The sequence below is a fragment of the Pomacea canaliculata genome, linkage group LG8 (genome assembly GCF_003073045.1).
Source record: "Pomacea canaliculata isolate SZHN2017 linkage group LG8, ASM307304v1, whole genome shotgun sequence".
Taxonomy (NCBI): Eukaryota; Metazoa; Mollusca; class Gastropoda; order Architaenioglossa; family Ampullariidae; genus Pomacea; species Pomacea canaliculata.
The window spans coordinates 10,318,881-10,341,086 of NC_037597.1; the positions used below are offsets into that span (position 1 = coordinate 10,318,881).

Below are 22,206 nucleotides of genomic sequence, written 5' to 3' on the forward strand. Positions count from 1 at the left end.
GTAAGCTATCAACAGTTCTAGAGAAATCAGAAACAGTTAAGTTTGCTGATGACACAGATAACATGCAAACATGCAAAAACATAGTACATTACAGAACAAGCAGGAAATACATATGCACACAAACACACACACAAAGTGCTTAGATTAGCACTTTTGAAAACTCTTGATTTATTTTTTAAAACCATTAATTCTTCATTGCTGTTGATTTAAAAGGACCCAAATTTCCATCTAGCAAATAACTGAAACTTGCTCTCAAATGATGCAAATAAAGTCACATGGACATCTAAGAGTTTGCAGTAATTACAGAAGTGCATAGTACTTCTATAAACACTTTCGAAAACATCTTCATGTTTAATGAACATGATTTGCAAACATGCAACATAAAAAATAAAAATACAATAAAGACAATTATTATCTGATGCAACCAGCACTCACTTCAGTACTTCCATGCAACTTCTGGATATCTTTCTCTAGCCTATGGCATTCTGTTTTAGACTGAAAGAAGAGATAGAAAAATGCATTCAGATGATTTGCAAAGTTAATTTTTAAAAACAAATCAACACTACAGCTTCTACAGTTTAGCCAGTATTGCCACCAAATAATTAATGACTTGAATGGTTTTTAATTTGTGGATGACACTGGTCGAGGTATTTATTGTTATTGTTCTCATCATACAAATTCATTACTTTCATAGTGTGATAGCAGATGTGGATAATGTAAGCATCTTCCTACTGTTAATAAGTGAAGACCTCCATTATCTGACAGCAGTCCCTGACAGACAGAAGAACCCTCTTCGGAGGGGCCTATGACCTTGTACGAGCACGATAAATCAGCTCAGGTAGCCGATGAGATAAAGAGATATGGCACCAAGCTTCTCAGCCTGTGCAAGACCAGGTAGAATAGCAGCAGTCAGACCAGATGCATCAGGGGAGACTATCATCTACTCTTGACATGAAGACTCAGACCATGACCATGCCCAAAGAAAAGCAGTACTGATAATACTGAAGGCTGCAAAGGCAATAACATGGGAACCACTTTCCCCAAGACATGAATGTCAGCCTGGCTTAACTCCAAAGGAAGAAAAATCACCATCATCCAGTGCTATCCACCAACCAATGCAACAAAATAAGAGTAGAAGGGGGAATTTTACAACTCTTACAAGCACCAGTTGATCATGCTCAAAAATGAGACCTGAAGATCATCATGGGCAACATGAATGCCAAACAACACAGGCAAAGAACACATATTGGGAAATGAAATGAAAGTACGGTGTGGACAACTGCAATGAGAATGGCAAGCTGTTCATAGACCTGTTTGTTCAATGACCTTGTAGCAGGAGGCACAGTTCTTCCATATAAGTAGCACTATTCACAAGACCACCTGGACTTCACCAGACAGAAATACTGAAAACCAGAATGACCAAATCACAATCAATTGCCACTTTAGAAGGAATCTGCTGGATTTCAGGGTAAGATGTAGCAAACCCAACAGCCGCTTGTTTGTTGTTTAACGACGTGCCAGCAACTAAGGCTATATCATGGCTCAACAGCCACAGTGGAGATGCTACACCCTGTAAACGTTGTGTGTGCTGGCCAGCTGTAAAAGTTTGGCAGACTAGCTAGTTGTAACGGTTCAGTGCTCTGTCACGCAATGGATAACTCTTTTGACAAGCATTTGACCACACCTAATTACAACACTCACTGCATGTCCATTCACCAAATCAGTAAAATAGATCAAGATATATATATATGAAACAAAAGAATGTAATTTAACGGGAGGATGCAGTAAAACAGCACATATATACAGAAATAGTTTACATCTAGGTCTAAATGTAATTTTAAAACTTCTCTCTCGTCATAAATGTTCACAGTTTGTAATCCAATGTTCACAGTTCATAATCAACAGTTCATGTCTTACAACATCAACACTATAAGTCAAACCTCACACTGGGGTAAGCTTCCAATACACTATACATACACTGAGTCCAGCAAACAACACTTTCTTACATCTCCTTGAGACGTATGTCACGACGCCGCTAGTGCCTCTCGTTTTACACTCTCTCCAATTGCGCGTTCTTTCTCTCAGAGAAAAAAGATTCGCCTGTACGAGTCTGCCCGTGTTTACTAAACAAAAACTCAAAAGAACAAATCCTAACTATAAAAAAAAATACAGTCACTAACACAACAGCTTTTCCTTTGACTAACACACTCAATCTTTTACTCACTCGCAAGGCACATTGTCTTGGCAAAGGCTCTCTACTAACTCACTCCGTCTTCTCCCTTCTCTCCACTCTTTGTTCTTCTTCTTCTATCTGCCCTCTAACATCTTTCTTCTTCTATCCGGTCTCTAACATCTTTTTTATTCTGTCCGCTCTCCAATCTCCTTCTTCTTCTGCCCGCTCTCCAATGTCCCAACCTCCTCTATCTGCTCGCTAACTTTTTTTCCCCTTTCGTCACCTCTCTTTTTGATGTCACTTTATTTTGATGTCTCCTTACGCCATTTACCAAGTTCCATTTAGAAAACGTCCATCATTCGCTCCCTTTCATCCACACACGTGTTCAGTCCAAACACTGTGACTAGGTCAATGACAACGGACTTCCAATCTCTATCATGCAGGTTAGGAAAGTAATGATTCTCTCGTAGTCCAAGGCTGTCACCTCTTCCTATATGTGGGGTGTCCCTGGTCACCCTTTGATCTTGGACCGATTCAGGGAAGTTCGCAGGTACTAAAACTATTCTACCCTGCTGCCCTGTTTTCAGGCCAGCATGTCCCGTGTCACTGGTCAGATTTATGGGCCCTGTCTTGACCATCCTATCCTGTCATTAGCGGGAGGGGTGGCAACTTGACCAGTGTACAGTTGGATGTTTTCTACACACCCCCTGATTGAAAATATTTGGGAGCAGGAGCAAGTTCCAGCTGAAAGGAAGCTTAGCTATTTAGTAAAGCTACCCAAGAAAGGTGACCTGACTCAGTTCAGCAACTGGCACAAATTATGTCACTATCCATTCCCAGCAAGATGCTGACCAGAATCATCCTGGAGAAACTGAAAAATGCCCTTGACAAGAGAATGAGAAAAGAGCAGGCAGGCTTTCGACAGGATAGATCATGCAAAAACCATTTCACTACACTGCGAATCATCATTAAACAGTCCATTGAATGGCATTCTTGCTCTACATTTAAGAAAGTCTGGGGACGGAACAGGACAAAGAACTCTCACCAAAATCACAGCCACTGTTTACAGAGACAGTGAGTGTTCTACCAGCAAGCAGCATAGTGTGCTGTTTTATGTGTGCTACTTGTCAGTCTGCCAGTGTAATTTGTACACATTTGTGTATTTATTTTGTGTGTATTTTTTTAAGTCTTTGGGCAGGCATGTGTGCATGCATATGTGCTTGCTTGCATGCAACTTGCATTGCTACTGCAAGAGTGGGATATTTATAAATACTGTAATTATGATTTGGCTTTTATCTTCGCAATGAGTCATCTTCCTTTGAAGAAAAATCTCTTGTGTATCCAGAAGTAGGAAATATTTAAAATGACTGAAATATATAAGTAATAATAACAAAAAATCTACTTATATATAATATTCCTGTTAGAACAAATCATGACAAATGCCTTGGTGAGGGCCGAGAATCACTAAATTTTAAAAAAGTGACTGCACCTTTTCTAGCTCCTTTTGTACACTCTGCAATTTCTCCTGCCACCTCTTTTCTTCTGCATCAGCTCGACTTTCCAACTGACGTAGTGTACTCTCCTGCACAAAATATGTCTTTGACCATTGAACCTTGTCTTCTAAAGCAGTATGGTTGGTATAAGTGGCCTCCATGAGAAATTTAATCACTGTGGTAAACGTATACCTACTCCACTAAATTTACAGTATTAACTCTCTTGACTTGCTGTACTAGCTTGAATGTACACTTTAACTCTTATACAAGTTTAGCAAACATATTTACAGATAAGCAAGAAATTCTTAACTGTACAGTTACAATTAATTTCTGAACAAAATACCCAAATCCCTAAAGTCCTTATATGGCTAATATTTTTTCACTAGTTTTCCTTTTTACTGTAATGGTTATGCTGACTCCTGCAGAAATTAACAAATATATAACAATCGCACCAACTATAGTATGCAGTAATGATTTAAAAAGAAGAGGATAAACATCTTTTACCCACCCGGATACTTTCAAGTAAACATCATACTCCTTTGATCCCTAACTTCAATTCATTAACATAAAAACAGAAAATAAAGGAAATGTTTTTCTAAAGGGTCCTGCTACCAGGAAGAAAACTGACCGTAGATGACAAAACACTTCTGTAGTCTTCCAGCTGAGCTTGCTGCTGTATTGTTAACTCCTCTAGCTCTTGCTCTTGAGTAGGGATCCTTATGTTCTGTAATTCAGACGGGCAAATCCCTAAGTATCAAAAACTTTTCAACACTCATTTTATCAAAGATAAAAACATAGCAGTCTCTTCTTGGACTCGCACATCCTTCTTCACAGTGTACTATTCATAGACACATGGCTAATCCCTGTTATAAAAAATCTAAAAGTCAAATCTCTGACGGATTTCTCCACAATATTGAGTGCTTTATGTTTTTAAATCTAAATTTTAACATACTTTTCTAGGCTTTTTAAGCCCTAAAGCAATCTGTAAAAAAAAGAGTAACAACTGTTCCCAACTTTGATTAATTTACAGAATGCCCTATGGAACAATGACAAAAGCAAATTTACTAACTTCATGCGACCTTACATCTGCTTCACGAACATACTGACCATCTCAGGCCTAAAAATAAAAATTCCATTAAAATTTCATGACTACTCTCTAGAGTATGATCATCTGCTATTCTTACCCTTTCAACGTCTTCTTGTGCCTGTTGTAGCTTCTCTTTCCACTTTTTCTCCTCAGATTCAACACTGTGCTCCAAATCCTGCAACTTTTTCTCCTACAATAATAAGAGCCACTCTTTTAGCAGACTTTATTTAACAGCTTCATACATATTACTCATCCAGCTGCTAAGAAAATCTTTTGTTTTACTTGCAGACTAAATGGAAAGAAAACTTTGTTTGGAAGTGTGGATACATTCTCGTTGTGGATTAAATTCAAAATTAGCAGTAATATTTTGTGGATTAGTCACTGTACTTTTGCTTGGTATGTCTGAAGTGGAAGCAAGCAGCCAAGTGATTAAGCCACTTGAGGCACAAATAGTAGTTTTATTATTGTGTCATGCGGTGTATTTCCCTCAGCTAAACCAGCTACTTGGGTAAGCAACAGCAGTGTGGGATAAGTTGGGAATTGCCCTCACCAAACAATGCTGCTCCTAAGAAAAGTCTTAAGAACCTCGCTCCATTGCTGAAAGGTCATGGGACTACCTTAACTTTTTTTTTAAATCTCAATACAGATCCAGAAGGTCCCTTTAAGATAATACACCACATTACTACTCCTTGAGTTTATTCCATCCTGTGATGCAAGAGGTAGCTAAAGAAGCTACTTTCAACTTCACACCATCTGTTTTGCTGGATCTGGCATACTTCCAGTCCACCACCAATGAAGTCTGCAGAGTAACAATCACCCCTCAAGAAAATCCATCTAGGCCAAAACATATCTAAAAAATTGTAGTCTTGTATTGAATCTCTCCCTCTCCAAAGTCTTTAAAAAAGAGATTGTCTTAACACAACTCTCTCTATACTTGAATGATTATTCTTTGTTTACTCAGCAGTCAGCCTATGGTGGTCCATGACAGAGCACAGAAACTGCACCGCTAATGATATGGTGCCGGCTCGGTCTGTCTTGACTCTTAGTGTAACTTGACACTAAAACACATGACTTCACCTGAAACTGGAGATTTTCTGCAACATTTCTACAATGAATGATCTGGAAATTATATGATTGGTGAAACTCTGTCAATTTTTAATCACCAATATTTCTTCTGATCTATTTGTTCTTTCAGTCAGTGTTCCTCAGAGAGATCTTTTCTTTTTGGACCAGTATTTTCATTACACACACACACACCAAACCCCTCTGCCCACCTTGACAGTCATGCCGTTTATAACCGATTCTTTGATGATGACCCGTAGCTATGCAGACCTGGTTACCATAGCCCAAGGCAAATAGGATTCTTAACTAGGAAAAAGTACTTTTAGGTCATGATCTCTTAGGATACAACAACAAAAAAATCATGAATTCTTTACCATGTGACTTGCAGAAATCTTTGAATTTGCTGTTGAAGAATTGATGCTAGAACTAAATGACTAATTATAGAAGACAAATGGAGAAACATGGTTCTTGTTTTAAAAGCATACTTAGACCTAGATACTCCAATGACTTATTTGGAAATATGCCCATATTAATATTATATGGGTAAGCAGGTCTGTGTGTGCCACACTTTTAACATTGACAACAATGCTGTATCACAGAAGTAAAGTCTTGAATAATTAGTAGAAAGACTTCATAGCTGTTTATTATCAGTGTCATGTATTATGTACTGTGCATAACTGAATGTGCTGTACTTTTTTTTTTACACAACTGACAGTAACGTAGGCTTATTTACACCAGCATCACCCCAAACACATGAATAATGTGTCACACTACCACATTAGTTAGAAGAGGAATCATATGCAACCAAAGTCTTGTGTGTAAATTGCCACTGACCAAAACATCATTATGTGGCACATTAACTAGATTATTAATAAAATAAGGTGACAATAGAATCAACTCACCGTTTCTGAAACAATATTTTTATATTCTTCTACCTGCGACTGTAGTTGCCTGTTAGCTTCTTGTAAACTTGACATTTCTGATGACAACTGAAAGCAAATGTCACAAGAAGACTCGTACAAAACTCACATAAACATGCCCTCAGACCAGTTGATCAGCTGAGAAAAAGAAATCTTCTCGATATATTTTATTGGAAAGATCATTTAAAAATTTGGGGGAACCATGTTCTGCATTTATTCAAGTTATTCCAATTATTTACTTTTTGTGTCATGCTTAAAAAACAATGCCAGCATAGGAAAGTTCAAGAAATTTCAGTCTTAAAATGTCAGTGAAATTTCCCATCTCTCCCTATATTTAGCACTTAGACTAACCTAGGCTTTAAAAAAAAAAATTGTGAAATGTATGTTTTATGATGCAGATAACCTTACTCACCGAAGTATTTTGCATGACATTTTCTTTCAACCTCTTATTTTCTTCTTCTAGATGACTCAGTTTCTCTTGCCCTACATTCTGCGAAAGATACTGTCTGTTGTAAGAATTCAGTATTTCTCTAAAAGCACAAAGTAAATCAAGTTCATATAGTGTAACATGTGTTGCAATTAAATGACACACACTTTTTACAGAAAGAATCAAAGCAATTCCATAACATATTCTAACAGATCGCTCTCTTAAAAATACTGAATTGCAAGAATCTTTCTTTTCAACCTTAGATATTACTAACTTTTTTTCTAAGTTACAAAAGGGTCAGAGAATATAAGGATTGGAATTAACTAACTTACCACCTGAGCAAAAGATTTTTCATAAGTCTCCACTTGCTGTTTAAGTTTTGCATTTTCCAACTCAAGTTCTTGAACTCGATCCTTTTCAGAGTGCTGAAAGTATATAAGTTTAAACTTCAGTATGTTTGCAGTGAAATCATCTCAAAAGATTAAAGTATTTTTTTCACATAAATGTTATGAATGAGCTAGAACAAACCAATCTTAACAGTACTTTAAATACTGGGTTCTGATTGCACAACGACAGAAAGAGCACTAAAATGATAATTTTAAAAGACTGATCCAAGATAAGAACTACAGTCTGAAATCTCTTTCTTCTCTTCTTATTTAAAATCTTTTTCAAAGTCAGATTTCAGAGATTATATTTTCTGGGAAAGCAAAACAGAAGGTGGCATTGAAAAAAAATGCAGTTAATAGTATGGTCTAAAATTCAACAATCTTAATGTAGACTGAATGTATTGTGATTTAAAAACAAAATAAGGAAGTTATTATATCCAGTCTTTTTCGGGCCGCTTGCTCATTTATTAAATAATCATTACCAGTTTCACATAATGAACATTTTTGTGCATTTTCACAAGGACACATAAATATGCACTCCTATGTAAACATGGAAACACATTCAAATTTATGCACTCAAAGAGTGCATATAAAGAAGTTACTTGAACAAACACACAGGAGCACACACATGCACATCTATCACTTTTTATCTTAAAGTAGCCTAACATCTCAGATTGATTAAAACCTATTTCAAGAAGGGAATTCATTAGTAAGAATTTTGAAAATGCCCAAAGCCCCTACATTAATGTCTCTTAAGCTGCAATAATTTGTACATAGCTGATGAAGACTGTATAAAGAAAGCAGACATCAAATTTACAAGACTTTATATAAGCATTGCCAGCAGTGAAGCGTATAGAGAAATATTCTTCTTTCCCCTTCTCTTTTCTTTACTATTTAATGTCTGCCCTGTTATAAGCAAATACCTTATTGTAATATATGCAGTATTATATTTCCTATGTGAAAGATAAAGGAAGCCAAGATACCATCATGATTGTAAAATTACAAGTAACAGGAAACTCAAGCAAAAAAGCAACATGAAAGAGAGAAAAATTATCAAACCTAAAAAAAAAAAGGCCAAAAACAAACCTAAGCTTTTAAGAACATGGTGGGAAAAACTGATACATTAAAACACTTTTATACAAACGAAAATATTTAGTATCAATGTCTGATAATTAATGCACTTTAGTATACACCAAACCAATGTCTTGGAATCTGCAGTTATCAATGGTGCTTGAAGTTACTTGATATGATGCTAATCCTACAGAATGCAAGTAAACTGAAGGTCTACCAGACTAAATTTTTTTGTTTCGAATGACAGGTCTGAGCTCAGTCCAAGATGCTGTGTTCTTAAGTCTTCACAATTCTCCTTCCACTTTTTATATAAAAACTTTAAAATATCATGCACAGAAAGAGGTAAACACTCTTACATCAAGAATATTCAGGGACATGTTTACATCATTAAGGATACAGTCAATGGGACAGCTGGAACCAGATACATGAATTAGACATCACCACAGACATTTATGATTTCACAGTTTAGACCTCTTTCTATGCATGATGATGCTTATAGGTTTATATTTCAAAAGGCGGTAAATTATTCAATTGGGAAACAATATTTCGTAATGAAGGTTGACAATGCTTTATGCCATGCCAGCAACTAAGGCTACATCATGGTGAATTTTGTAATGAGATTAGACCAGTCACAAAAAAACATGTGTGCAGCTTGATAGAATTTAACAAGCCTCTTCATATAGAGGCACAGAACAAAGTCAGCAAGGCAGGATGTACAAATACACTTTGTATTAATATTTTCAAATTTTATTATCTTGTCTCACACACACACACACAGAGTTATCCATGCACACAACCACTGAAACATTTAGAAACTGGCATTCCCTTATAGGCTTTCACAGAAATATATCATTGTATACTAAGAGACTTTCAATCCTGTTGCTGTTGGCCTCTTATAAGAAGATAATTAACAGAAATTCTACAGACCCAATAAAGCACTTTACAAGTATATTCAACAACAGGTAAAAAAAGGATGTTAAAAAGTTTGTCTTAAAACTGTCAAATTAATGACAATCTTCAAGAATGCAGAAGTGCAGAAATGAAACCAAAAAAATGTTAAATAAAAACATCTGATGTGTGAACAAGTGTGAACAATGATAAGTAAATCCTGATCCAATTTATTTACAAATCTCTCAACAGGAAACTTCCTATCATCCAGTTACAGAAAAGGTCTCTGAACTGTGTGTTACATTTAGACATGCACATATGCAAGCAGCTGAACTGAAAGGAAAGAAGAAAGTCAAGTCACCAGAATGGCAATGTTGTTTCTAAAGACTGCCAGATCAGCCTGTAACTGACTGTTCTCATTTTGCAGATGAATAATTTTTTCACTTTGCTCTCTCTGCAAGGACATACATGAGCAAAAAAGATGCTAGAACAATGCAAAATGCTAAAAGATAATATAAATGATTTTTTTTTTCTCAGCACTATGAAATCCATTCCCATCAGGCCACATATTTTTCTACATTTCCTATTGTTTCTCCTCATGCAGCCCTCTCCTTCATATTAAAATAATCATCTAGTGAGGAGGAGAAAAAGAAGACTGAAGGTACCCCTATCATGTAGATAAACTTTAAATTATTTTAAATAGCACACTCTTAATCAAGATGTGATAATCACATAAACAGAACTGACAAAAGCCATAACACAAACTATAGACAAGCAAGCCATAAATGTCCACAAATGACAAAAAGAGTATTGGGACCCCCCCTCTTCCAAAATTAAAAGAACTGAAAGAAGTGAACAATAGTTACCGCTGACGATGAAATTTTTGCTATATACTGAACTGCTTGTTTTTCAAATGCTCCTATCCATTCCTTGTGGCCCTGCAATAAGAGAAAGATTGTTTGCTACAGCTGAGATCCCAGCATATTCTGTTTTTACACAGAATGAATTGTCAAAATAAAAAAAAGTTATCGCCACAAACATCTGCAGAAGACATGGACTGCAAGACTGTGACAAGCATAAAGATACAAATTTATCTTATCAGGATCCTCTGACAGTCAATTAAAAAAGAGTGATAAAATGCAAGTAATGGAAATGGAAGCTTAACATTTAGTAAGATTTCAAGAAACCAATATGTTCATGAAAAAAAAAAAAAAACTTTCCAAACCCTCAAACACTAAGCAGAGATTGTAATTAAAATGAGTCACACATACCAATTTCTCACTAACAGAGATGTCTGGAAAAAGGCGCTGCAAAATTCCTTTGTCTAGTGATTCCAAATCTGCAAGAGCTTTAGTTGTGGCTTCCTGGTTTAAGAAAGTGTATAGTATTTTTTTAAAATTTTCCATACAATTAAACAAGTAATGCAACACCTAGTATTTGATTCTTGATACTGTGACTGTGTATATAGTGGAACTGTGATTGTGTAGAGCATATACGTTTTCGCATATACATGATTCTAGTAACCACCATGCTTATATTATTATTCTACTTAATATTCTTTTAATTTATTTTCTGCAGTGGTTTTACAGAAAATGGAACAGGTGAGTGTATTTTTTAAAATATCTATCAAAGGTATTAGGATGTTATCCTATTATAGACAATGTAATTCCCTTTAATGTTTAAGTTTCTGCCTTGGGAAGCGCAATCTGCACCCAGTTGGCAGTTGTTCAGATCACATAACACAAACATGGGCAAATCATGCAGCCTTTCTGCTGTAAAGCAACTCTTTCAAATATATATAAGCTTGAAGAAAGACACTTATCAGTAAGGCCCATAACATACCTACTATAGACAAAAAGTCTACAGCAATAATTCTGCTTGAAGAAATTAATATCACATCTCACCTTGACCCCTTCAGCAAGGTATCAATCATAATACTGTTATTTAATAATTATCCATCTTCTTTTTCCATTTTTAGAATATCATTTTCTGGTTCTTAAATAATAAATGATTAAATTACTCAAAATAAGAATTTTAATTTTTATACATTATTTCTCATAGAAATTTATCACTAAATAAATCCAGATTATAAGCACAAAAGAATGAAAATGGTGATTTCTAATGAGCAAGAAAAATCAAGCAATGCAGTTCAGTGTTAAGCCAAGTTTTAAGAATGTGGGAGGTCAGTGCTTAAAGAGACTTGCAAGACCAACTGAGAAAGCAAGGTACAGGGTGAACACAAAAGGAAGAAAGATTCGGTGAACTGTTAAAAACTGATGTGCAAAAAAAGTTTCAAATTGTTTTCTAAAACAATTTTAACAATAAACAATTTGAAATAGCTCTATAAAATGTCAATATAACAATAATAAGCAATGTAAAAAAAATTTCAATGCACCTATTTTGTTTCCTATAACAATAAATATAAGACTGTGTGATAATAAAAACAGACGAAAAATGGAGAATCGTTGAAAAGAATTCATTACCCTAGATGACTTTAGTGTTTTATCAACTTTTTCTGATGCTGATTTTTCAGCTTTTTCTAAAGCCTCCATAGCTTTCCAGTTCTTTTCTCGCAACTCCTGTTGTAAGAAACAAAACACAGATAAAGTGTAGCAGAAAAACTTTTGCGATCTATCTTCTTTCACCAATTGAAAAATGAAAAGATGGAAAAAATTAAGTGAAAATACTTTCTGGTTGCAATATGAGCAATGTGGGATAGAATGCTGTTTTTTGTTTTGTTTTAGGGAACATAACTTTCCCTAATATTACATTCAACACTGTGCTCCAAATCCTGCAACTCATAACAGTTTATAGTCGTGTGGGAGTTAGCAGATGTGTAGAGAAAATGAGTAGGTATCTCCACTGTCACTGCCTCTAATGAAATTATGAAAATACTATTTGCTTTATCAAGCTAAAGTAATCTGCAGAGTGAATCCTCCAGCTAAACTAGTGATCTATGTCACATCATCCACATGACATCAGAAATATAGTATTCTTCTATTTTTGTTCCATTAACTGCTTCTATTATGACAAAAATACACTTCAAATATCATAATCTTTACTAATTGCTAAGCATTCTCTCTTTCTGAAAAATGACATCCTTACTCCTGCAGCTTTCATATCTTGCTTCCCATCGAATGAAGTCAATTTAAGAAATGCAAATTTCTTAGAACCCATCGACCTAACTCAATTTAAGGGGTTTGATTTACAGCAAAATAAATGAAATTTTTACTGGTACTGGCACTCTCACTTACTAGTATCTACTCAGGAACTACTAGAGGCTAGTGCTTCCCTACTGATCTGATGCTAGGACATTATTTTATTCACCATGGCCCGAAAGCTCCAAAACAGTAAACACGTGAGTAAAGGTTATTACTCTTCTGAAAGTAATGTTTACTGCATCATAACTGACAAGAATTAGTAGCTCTAGCAATTTTAAAAGAATACATTAAATCTAAAAAGCTCAGTTTATTATTTATAGTTGAAAAAGTACATTTTTATAGTTCAAAACTCTGAACTGTAAAGCGTTACGCTGGTAAGCTTAGGGAGAGGTGGCTGTCCACTAAAGTGTATATCTAGCCTACTCATGTAATGTTTAATAGCTTCAGCATGGTTTATTAATAATGTGCAATTTATATAGCGCTGAGTCACACTCCTAGATGAGCGTACTCTGGGTGCTTGAGACAAAAACAAGACATGGACATTAAATGACAGAATGGAAAGAAAGGCAACGAGTTGTGCGAAGTATTAAGGACAAACAGTAAATAGGTAGATACAATGGGACAACTAAGAGCTAAATTAATCTGCTGAGAGATACTACCAAGACAGACTCATCAACTGAAGTCAAAGAAACAAGTAGATCAACAAAGATAAAAGTAGATAAACCATAACAGATTTATGTGGACTATTATCAGGAGTAGAGCTCACAAAAGAAACACATTTTAAAATTAAGTATCGACCCACTGTCAAAGTTTCTAACATGGCTTATAGTCATCACTTCTTACAGATGTAAGCTTTTATTAAGACTAATTTCTTGCAGTTTCTTATATTTAACTATGAATAAAACAAACAAGATCAAGTCTACTAAGTTCTAGTTTACGGGTATTCATTGGTGAGTAAAAAAAATTGGCTAAATACAAAAACAGCCTAATGCTGGGTTTGGTTTCTTTCATTTTTGGAAAAAAAAAAAAGGATTAAACATTACCAAAGCCAAAGAAGGGATAATTTTCTTTCCATATATTTTTGGAGTCTCAACATACATTACTGACATGTAGCTGACACCAAAAGATGAAAAAAATATTAAAATAAAAAGATCTTACTGGTATGTCAGATTACAAACAAATAATAGCAAGGCATTTGATATCTGTAACAGACAAAAATTTATCCTTTAACATCAAAACATGCATTACCTTGTGTTGAATATTACTCTGTATGTGATTGCTCCAGTGCTGTTAGTTCATGCAAAGACCATCCAAGCCAAAAGTGCTTTGAATTTTGAGAGAATTTTGAGAAAAACTGAAGCTATTGGTTACTGGGAGGAGTGCTAGACCAAGATTTAAATCGTGGCATTATCATTATTCAGGGGCAATAGATGCCCATGTAAATAAAAAAGCATAGATCTGTGGACGAGGAAAGCCAGATATAGACCGATCTCAGTATCTGATGTATAATCCTTTTCTCATTATTATTATAAACTTGATATAGACAATAAATTAGCATGGATTAGCGTCCAAGGCTGGAGTTGAAAAAAGAAAGAAAAACCTTGTTAGATAATATCAGGAATGGGGGCTATTGCCCTTGTTTTTCTTAAGAAACATGGATTGTTGCCCTTAACTGAAGATTAGTAGGAATGCATGGGAATGAGTACGATTTACAAAAGAGTGAATGAGTGAGGAACCCCTGCAGTTGGGGAAAACAGTTTGATGATTTCCACCCCAGTAGTTGAAGAAGAGAGACATTGTAGCAAATTTCTGTATGAAAGAGACCGTGGAATCAGAATAATTGCTTGTCTAGTCAAGGAATTACCTAGGGGGAAAGAAAGACGAATAGAAGCCTATCGTCAACAGCCAGGTGTATTTGCCATGTCAGCACCTGCTGTTTGGAATACTGAAGCATATTGTTGCCATCATCTAGGTGTATCTGCCAAGACAACACCTGCTGTTCTGGAATACTACAGTGTATTGTCGGTGACTAGGTTGTCTGCCTAGTCAGCACCTGTTGTTCTGGAGTTTACAAGTGTATCGCCAGGTGTGTCTGTCTAGTCAACACTTGCTGCTCTGGGGTACAGACACTGTATCATCGTCAGCAGTTCATGTTGGCCCAGTCAATCCCAGTGGTCCCAGATTAAAGTATTCAAGGGAGATTATTGAGTGTGATCATTCGAGGACTTCATCAAAAGTAAGAATTTTGGACATTCTATGTACTGAGATATCGATCTGGGATCTTTGGGCACCAGTCACAGTTGCCATTTGAGAAACTGTATGGTTTGCAAAACTAAAGTTGGAGCTAGTGAAGAAACTTTTATTTATAACCATCGGATGACGGAAACCCTTAACTTTTTTCTTATCTGCCCTTCTACATGTGTTTAAAATCATAGTTCATGGAATAAAAGTTGACAGGTTTATCTCTCTATTAAGACCCTCTCAGTTAAGACCTGATTTTAGTGGATCTTAGCAAGAGTCACATCAACTGCTAACGTGCGTCACATTTTCTACCATGTATGTGTACAGATAGAGAAGCTGGTGCTTCATACAAAAGAAAACAAACCAATGTTCTACTCTTATAGGCATCAGTATCATTTTAACAGTCCTCTATTTTTTCGATTACTGTACAACTCATGTGCAAGGCTAGGTTTTACATGATTTCCAGCCAAAATCTCTTATCAGAAGTTCAGCCTGTTTTGTTTTCAAAATAACTGCCTGCAGCTTCTTTCTGCAGCCAAAATATAAAACTTATGAATGTGGATACAAAATAAAACACCATGAGAAGACTTGGTGATATCTTGCGTAATTTCATAATTATGAGATCATTATTGGCTGGATAGCAAAAGTTACTATTTGTCGACTAAAGTGTGTTTGCCTTCTGCCACAATGGCCATAAAATAAAACCTGCTCCCAATGGGAAAAAATATGGTGAGGTGAAAGTAAGGGTAGGAAAAGCAAAGGTATCTGTAAAATCCTTACATTATTTTTCTGCTTCTGAGCATCCAGTTGTTCAAGGAGTTCTTTATTTTGAACCAGTTGATTTTCCACTGTAGTTTTCAACACAGAGGCAGCACTTTGTTCCATCTCCAGATCTTGCTGAAGCTTAGCAAGTTCAGCAATCTTTTCCGACAAACTGGAAAAAAACCAACATAGTTCAATTTGTCAACTGGAAAAATTGCACTCATGTTCCACACAAATGAGTACGATCTTTTTCTGTCTTTTGTGTAAAGTTGTAAGAAAACAGTAATTTCTCACCTATCACAAGGATTACTTTCCCGAGACCACCACAATTTGTGAAAATTCATGATTTTATTTTATTATTTATATATATTTGAAGGCTTTATAAACCCTTCCCACACTCCTATAAACCTATAAACCTATAAACTCCTATAAACTTTAAATGCGATCCCCCACACCGGAGAGCTTTCCGGGTTCCCATGCATACAAATTTTTTTCTGCTATTCACCCTGATCAGCACTTAACTCCTGTAAACCCCTTCTCCGGTCTACATGCATATGGAGTTAGATCGAACTAAATTAAAACCACACAGTTTTTAAGATAACTAATTGATTCTGCTCATTTATTTTATATTTTTTGACAAACTATTCAAACAAATATTTGCTTACATGCGTTCATGTTCCTCCAACTGAATCGTGTCTTTCTTAGAAACTTTCTTGTGGATGTCCCCATTTGCAGCTGTGGAAAGTGCTTCTTGACCTTCTGCTTGTTGTCGCTGCTCTTTGCTAGCACGCATTTCTTCTGTAAGGAGGTGATTCTCCTGACGAACTTGCTGGAACAGCAAACATTCTCTTTGTTGGTCCTTTAATTATTCTTTCCCACTCACCCACCCACATGCATTCTCTCTATAAAGTTTATTAAGATTTAGGTGACATTATATGACAATTATGGGAAGGCGTTGTTCAACGAAAAGTTGCAGGTTACCATTATCAAGAGACAAAGCTCAAGTTCTCAGTGACATAGCCACTGTTTTGCCGATGCAGGCGCTGCAGCTGCTGCTGTCAAGGCATTGCACCGAATTATTCATTTGTTTGGCATGAACCTGTATCTTGAGGTTTTCAAGTCCATACATCAGACCATTGTGTTTTACAACAGAACTTAGCCACTACCTACATTGCAATGACATGTCGGCAAGTTTTATATCAGACTTTGCAGTCTGTAGCATGTTTTCCATATCCATCTGTTCCCTAGTTTTTTGCAATTTGCATCCCCTCTTTCTGCAGGGCCTGCTGGATCCTATCAGGCTGGATTACTATAGAAAGGGGGAATGCCTGTTCCATGGCAACTAGCAATAACATTTTTCTACTTCTATTAATATGATGTATTAATATTATATTATTTATTATTATATGTATAAATTAATATGATATGCTTGCATGCCTATATGTAAAGCACCTTGAGTCTGGCTGATGCTGGAAAAAGGTCCCATACAAATGTACTATTTATTATTATTAAATATTAACACCCAACCACCACTGCCTACCATGCATTCAACCTTCATCACTGGAAGATAAATTCAACAGTCACTGTAAAATTGGATGTTTTCTTGTAAGACAAATGGTCTTCAACACATAATCTGCTTGTCATTCCCACAAACAATCATTAGAATGTCTTTGTTAGCATCACCATCTGCTGCAAGCTGATACATGCATTAAAAAACTTTTGGAGCTCTGCATTCAATGGTTTGTACATTGTCAAGGTATTAAAGATACTATTTAAAGTGCAAAGTTAAATCGATGGCAATGGCAAAGCAGAGAATTATATGAAGTACAACTCGAAGAAGTAAGCAGCTTTAAGTACTTGGAGCCACCATTTCTCAAGATGGCAGATATCTACATCAGGATCACAAAACTTCTTACCAAGTAAATTTATTCCTACTGTAGTCCATAGCTATGTGTCTGTGTGCACATGTGTGTTAAAGCCCATAAGTGTGTGTGTGATGAGAGAGTACTATTGTTTTACACCCTTCCCCATCCATATTCCTGGCCTGATCATGTGAAACGCAGAGAGGCTGGCCAGGTGATGGATTCCACACTATACATTCATCCTGATTATTATTAATAAAACGGAATTTCAGTATCTTACTTAGGAAATAATTCCTCCAAAAAAGAAAAAAATTCAATTCTGGAAGATTTTTAATCTAAAGCTCAATTGCCTACCATCAGCTCCGAGTTCAGTTCATTCTGGTGGTGCAGAGCATCAGCCAGCTGCTTCTCTAGATTCTTGAGATTTCCTTCTAGATCCAACTTCTTACGCTCAGCTTCCTAAGATTGTGGACAAGCAAAACCAAAAATATGATTTTATTCTCTGCATCTAATCAACATTCTGAAGTTAGATATGGGCAGTCCTTGAAATTATCTGTTAAAGAATAAGCAAAAAAGGACAATGAACATTAACAAGATGCACAGCACACCACCTTACATATTAAATGAAGTCTAACCGATACCAGGAGGCACTAGTGGGACTAAAATATTTTACAGCATAACAATATATTGATCATTCAGCAAATATAGCACTTGTGTCGAAATTGTCTAAGAATACTACAATTATACTAGTCTGTAAAAAATATTATACATTAGAAACACATTCTCAAAAAATTATTTGGTGTGTGCTTGATCTATGCCAAAGTTCTGAACACACATGCACATTTAAAAAAAAAAATAACTTAGTTGAGCTAACCATAAGGACTAGAAATTTCTCACCTGCAGCTTGGCACCAATCTCTTTAGTAGCATCTCCACTGGAAAGATATTTCTCCAGTTCCTGTAGCTTGCACTTGAGGGACGAACACTCTGTTTCGGCCTGACTTAGTGCTGTTGTTGCTTTCTTCAGATCTGATGCAAGACTAACATTTTTGGTCTCTATCTTGTTTAGCTCTGCACTCACCTCATCCAGCTTATCTTCCAAGACTTTCTTCAAAGAAAAAAGGATGATGTGATGGTAATCAAATAGTCTACTATGTATGCTTTGTTTTTAGGTAACAGTTGTCACCAAAATAACAAAAAACTTCTTTAAAGCAGAGACAAAGAACTTTATCTACATCACGTAACTTTCTACTTACCCTAGCTAAGTATGATTGGGATTCTGCATGCCTTCTTTTATCAATATTATACTAACACAACCCAGTCCCTTACTGATACTGATTCACACTATAACCAGCACACATTTCCAAACTAAATAGTCAGCTTTGTGAATTAAATTTAGTTTATCTATTCCATTTGTCAAATCTATGATTTTGTTGTCTAATACCCTGAAGGATTCAATGACTTTTCTTCTTTCTGTTTGTAAGCATATACAAAAATTCTTACTTTACTGGACTCCTGTTTGGTCATCTGCTCCTCTGCCTTCTGCAGTTTCTGCTCCAGGTTATTTTTGGCATTCTCTGCAGAGTTCAGTTTAAGTGCATTAGATGAGAGCTCCTTCTGCATAATTTCAACCTTTTGGCGAAGGCTGGCAACCTCTGTCAAGGGCACACTCTCTTTCCTACAATAATTTAGTGAAGAAACATTTCAAATTTGGGAAAAAAACCACACACATGGAAGCAAATGTATACTGTGCACTTGTCTTCCTACAAAAAAATATGCATATAGTAATGCTTCAAAAACTACATATACAATGCTTCAAAAATTATATATGCAATGCTTCAAAGTCTACATATAGATGACCTGCTTCATTCCTTAGCCTACTTGCATTTAAAGGCACCAGGAGCTTCTGATCAGTTTGAAAAAAACCAAATGTGCTTTTGAGTTAATCTTGACTTAACTTCGTGTCAAAATTCTTTGCATTCTAATGAAAAGAAAAAAAAATAAAAAAAAAATGCTATCTATGCCAATCTGTCTTCTTTATTTAGCTTAAGAAGCTGTTGTGTACAAGACAGATAAAGCAAAATAAAGTGTTACCAATACTATGATCTATGTGGGTTGTTACGCTGGTTTTGTAGCAAATACTTACGCAGCTTTTGCCCAGGACTCTTGAAGGATTTTATTTTCCTAAAAGTAAGACAACAGTGGCATAAACTGTTTAATAATAAACAATAAGCAAAGCATTTGAAATATGCGTGAACTAAAAAAATGTATGTCATTCCTGGAAGTTTTTTCCTTTCCAAATGGTGAACCTGTTAACTCCCTGTATTGACTGTATGATTCACACTTTTATGAATCAAACTCCCTGTATTGACTGTATGATTCACACTTTTATGGATCATCATATAATCAAATGCATATACTTGGAATCAAATGCTTGAAATGGCTGATAGGTGAATCCTCTCTATTGAGTGGTTGTTGTCCACACCATCTTTGTTTTTGATTTATAAAGACGATTTGAACATGCTACACTGCTGTCCAGAAACAGTCTATTTTAAAAGGTACTTCATTCTTTTCAACACAAAACTTTTGAAAAAGCCATAATGAAGCATAAACTTTCTGTCCTTAGTTAGTTTTGGGAGGAAGTCGTAATAGAGATGACGTTTATATAGCAAAATACATCCATGAAAAATATCTGGGTCCCAAGTAAAAGGGGGTCATAAATGGAAAGGTCTTAATAAATATGTTTTACTGTACTGTTATATACCTGCTTAAGCTTCTGTATCAAAGTTGCATCGCCTGATTGTTCTAGCTGCTGGAGCCGACCACGCATGTCTCCAATCTCTACAATGTGCTGCTCATGTGCATGACGCATGCGCTGTTGCATGGCCTCAAGCTCTGAAGCCTGCTGAGCTACTTTCTCCTGGTATCTCTTCTCCATGGTAGCAAACTTAGAGCGCTCAGCCAGCAACTCATTTTTTGCTTCTTTCACACGATTGTTAGCAACCATGGAATGCTGTTGCTCTGCAATAGGAAAGCAAAGACCTTGGATAAACATTACAGTTCTGCAGACTTTGAGCAGTTACAAACTATTAATGCTATTGATTAATGTGCCATGTTTTCAGGAACTCCTGGTTTAAAACTCTTAAGTGTTAAAAAAAAAGAGATAAAAATGTTAACAATTTTAGGTAATGACAAATATGATTCCAAATTCTATTTATCATTTTCTCTTGGCACTTCATTACTAACTGCATTTGATCTTACATGTTGGGCATAGCTAGCAATGAGAAAAGTAGGTACATCAGCAGTCATTATCATGACTCATGTGACACTTTAATAAACAAGAATTGAGATCTGAAGTGTATTTTCTATTTAGACAAAGTATAAAAATTCTTTTTGGATATGAGTTTATGAAACTGACTTACGCAAAAAATCACTTACACAAAGTTTAAAATGAATGATGGGAACACTTTTTTTAGACCGGGGTTTTCTATTTTTTTTTCAACATTTTCTTATTTGCAGCAACTCCTTAAACCAAATATTATTTACACCACTCCATTCTGTTTCAAAAAAGAGTTCATAAAAGAAGATCAGACTAAAAACTGACTAATAAACATTGCCAATAAAACCCCTACCTTCCTGTAGAGCTTTCTCTTTTTCTTCCAGCTGCTTCTTCAGCAAAGCAGTTGCATCCCCTTTCTGGTTCTTCTGTATATATAAGACTTGTGTGAAAGTTTTCATAAACAAGAAATATACTAATACAATAGGTAGCTCAACACAAGTACTATTAACAATCTCTGAGGTACTATAAAAGTTAATTTAGCTTTGCATGGTCATTCATCTAGCTGGTTCCATGATGCATCTAAGTAACATAATTAAGCAAACCACAAACAACTGCTCAAAGTATAAGTAAACCTTATAAAGAACATTCAGAATAATTCGCTGTACAGAGATAGTGCAGATGAAAACAATGTTTTTAAAAAAGAAGTGAACAGCACAATATATGCCAAATTTTTCAACATTGACAGAGAAATAAGAGTATTGTAAATGAAGGGTTTTTGGCCTTGATTCTTCTCTCAACACACATGCTCTTAATCCCTCTTGGGCAATGCGACATAAATTTTTCCACAACTTTAATGGCAAATTTCCTGTCTGTATATTAATGAGTGATATGTGAAATTATGCCAAATTTTTTTATGTAGCTAAGACACTTCATTACCAGTAAAACAAAATACCGTGTCAGTATGCTGAATGGTTGAACCAAACATATGAAACCTCCATGACAACCGAAGAATCTGCTATCATTTACTTATCGGCTCGTCAACTGACTGAAGTTGATATATGTATTTTTCACTGTCAATTTATGCAAAAGCATTAAGTAAATATGTGCAATAAATATCCTGCATAGAGTATGTTGCTTGTTTTCCACAGACCTTGTTCCAGGAATCCTGGGCAACACCTGTTGTACCCTGGCGATTGGACAGAATCTCTGTCAGAGTCTGAACATCTTTGTCACTGAGAGAAGCTGAACGCACCATTTCCACCAGACGAGTACCGCCAGCAACTGTATCTGCACAGTAGAAAAATAATGTATTAGTAAAACTAAGACAGTGTGCAAAAAAAAGTTTATTTCTTTGTTAAATCTGAGCTGGTTTTATCAGTTTTATCTCAAATTAG

At 35.7% G+C, this 22,206-nt stretch overlaps 1 protein-coding gene across 12 annotated transcripts in view; it reads right to left on the reverse strand.

Annotated features, from left to right (window-relative positions):
* Positions 1 to 22,206, reverse strand: part of LOC112571201 (ribosome-binding protein 1-like) — a 47,897-nt gene that overhangs the window by 22,887 nt on the left and 2,804 nt on the right. For 8 of the 12 annotated variants that reach the window (XM_025250034.1, XM_025250040.1, XM_025250036.1 and 5 more), the window contains exons 3-22: positions 21,963 to 22,099; positions 21,165 to 21,237; positions 20,297 to 20,553; positions 19,679 to 19,716; positions 19,036 to 19,210; positions 18,431 to 18,640; positions 17,888 to 17,992; positions 16,337 to 16,500; positions 15,690 to 15,843; positions 11,991 to 12,086; positions 10,779 to 10,871; positions 10,374 to 10,445; positions 9,869 to 9,961; positions 7,495 to 7,587; positions 7,148 to 7,225; positions 6,718 to 6,804; positions 4,851 to 4,943; positions 4,295 to 4,390; positions 3,663 to 3,755; positions 436 to 495 (exon numbers count right to left, since the gene is read on the reverse strand). In XM_025250034.1, the coding sequence (XP_025105819.1) occupies positions 436 to 495; positions 3,663 to 3,755; positions 4,295 to 4,390; positions 4,851 to 4,943; positions 6,718 to 6,804; positions 7,148 to 7,225; positions 7,495 to 7,587; positions 9,869 to 9,961; positions 10,374 to 10,445; positions 10,779 to 10,871; positions 11,991 to 12,086; positions 15,690 to 15,843; positions 16,337 to 16,500; positions 17,888 to 17,992; positions 18,431 to 18,640; positions 19,036 to 19,210; positions 19,679 to 19,716; positions 20,297 to 20,553; positions 21,165 to 21,237; positions 21,963 to 22,099 (2,267 nt within the window). The remainder of the gene's footprint in view (positions 1 to 435; positions 496 to 3,662; positions 3,756 to 4,294; positions 4,391 to 4,850; positions 4,944 to 6,717; positions 6,805 to 7,147; positions 7,226 to 7,494; positions 7,588 to 9,868; positions 9,962 to 10,373; positions 10,446 to 10,778; positions 10,872 to 11,990; positions 12,087 to 15,689; positions 15,844 to 16,336; positions 16,501 to 17,887; positions 17,993 to 18,430; positions 18,641 to 19,035; positions 19,211 to 19,678; positions 19,717 to 20,296; positions 20,554 to 21,164; positions 21,238 to 21,962; positions 22,100 to 22,206) is intronic. The other 4 variants (XM_025250029.1, XM_025250038.1, XM_025250039.1 and 1 more) reach the window with 4 other exon arrangements.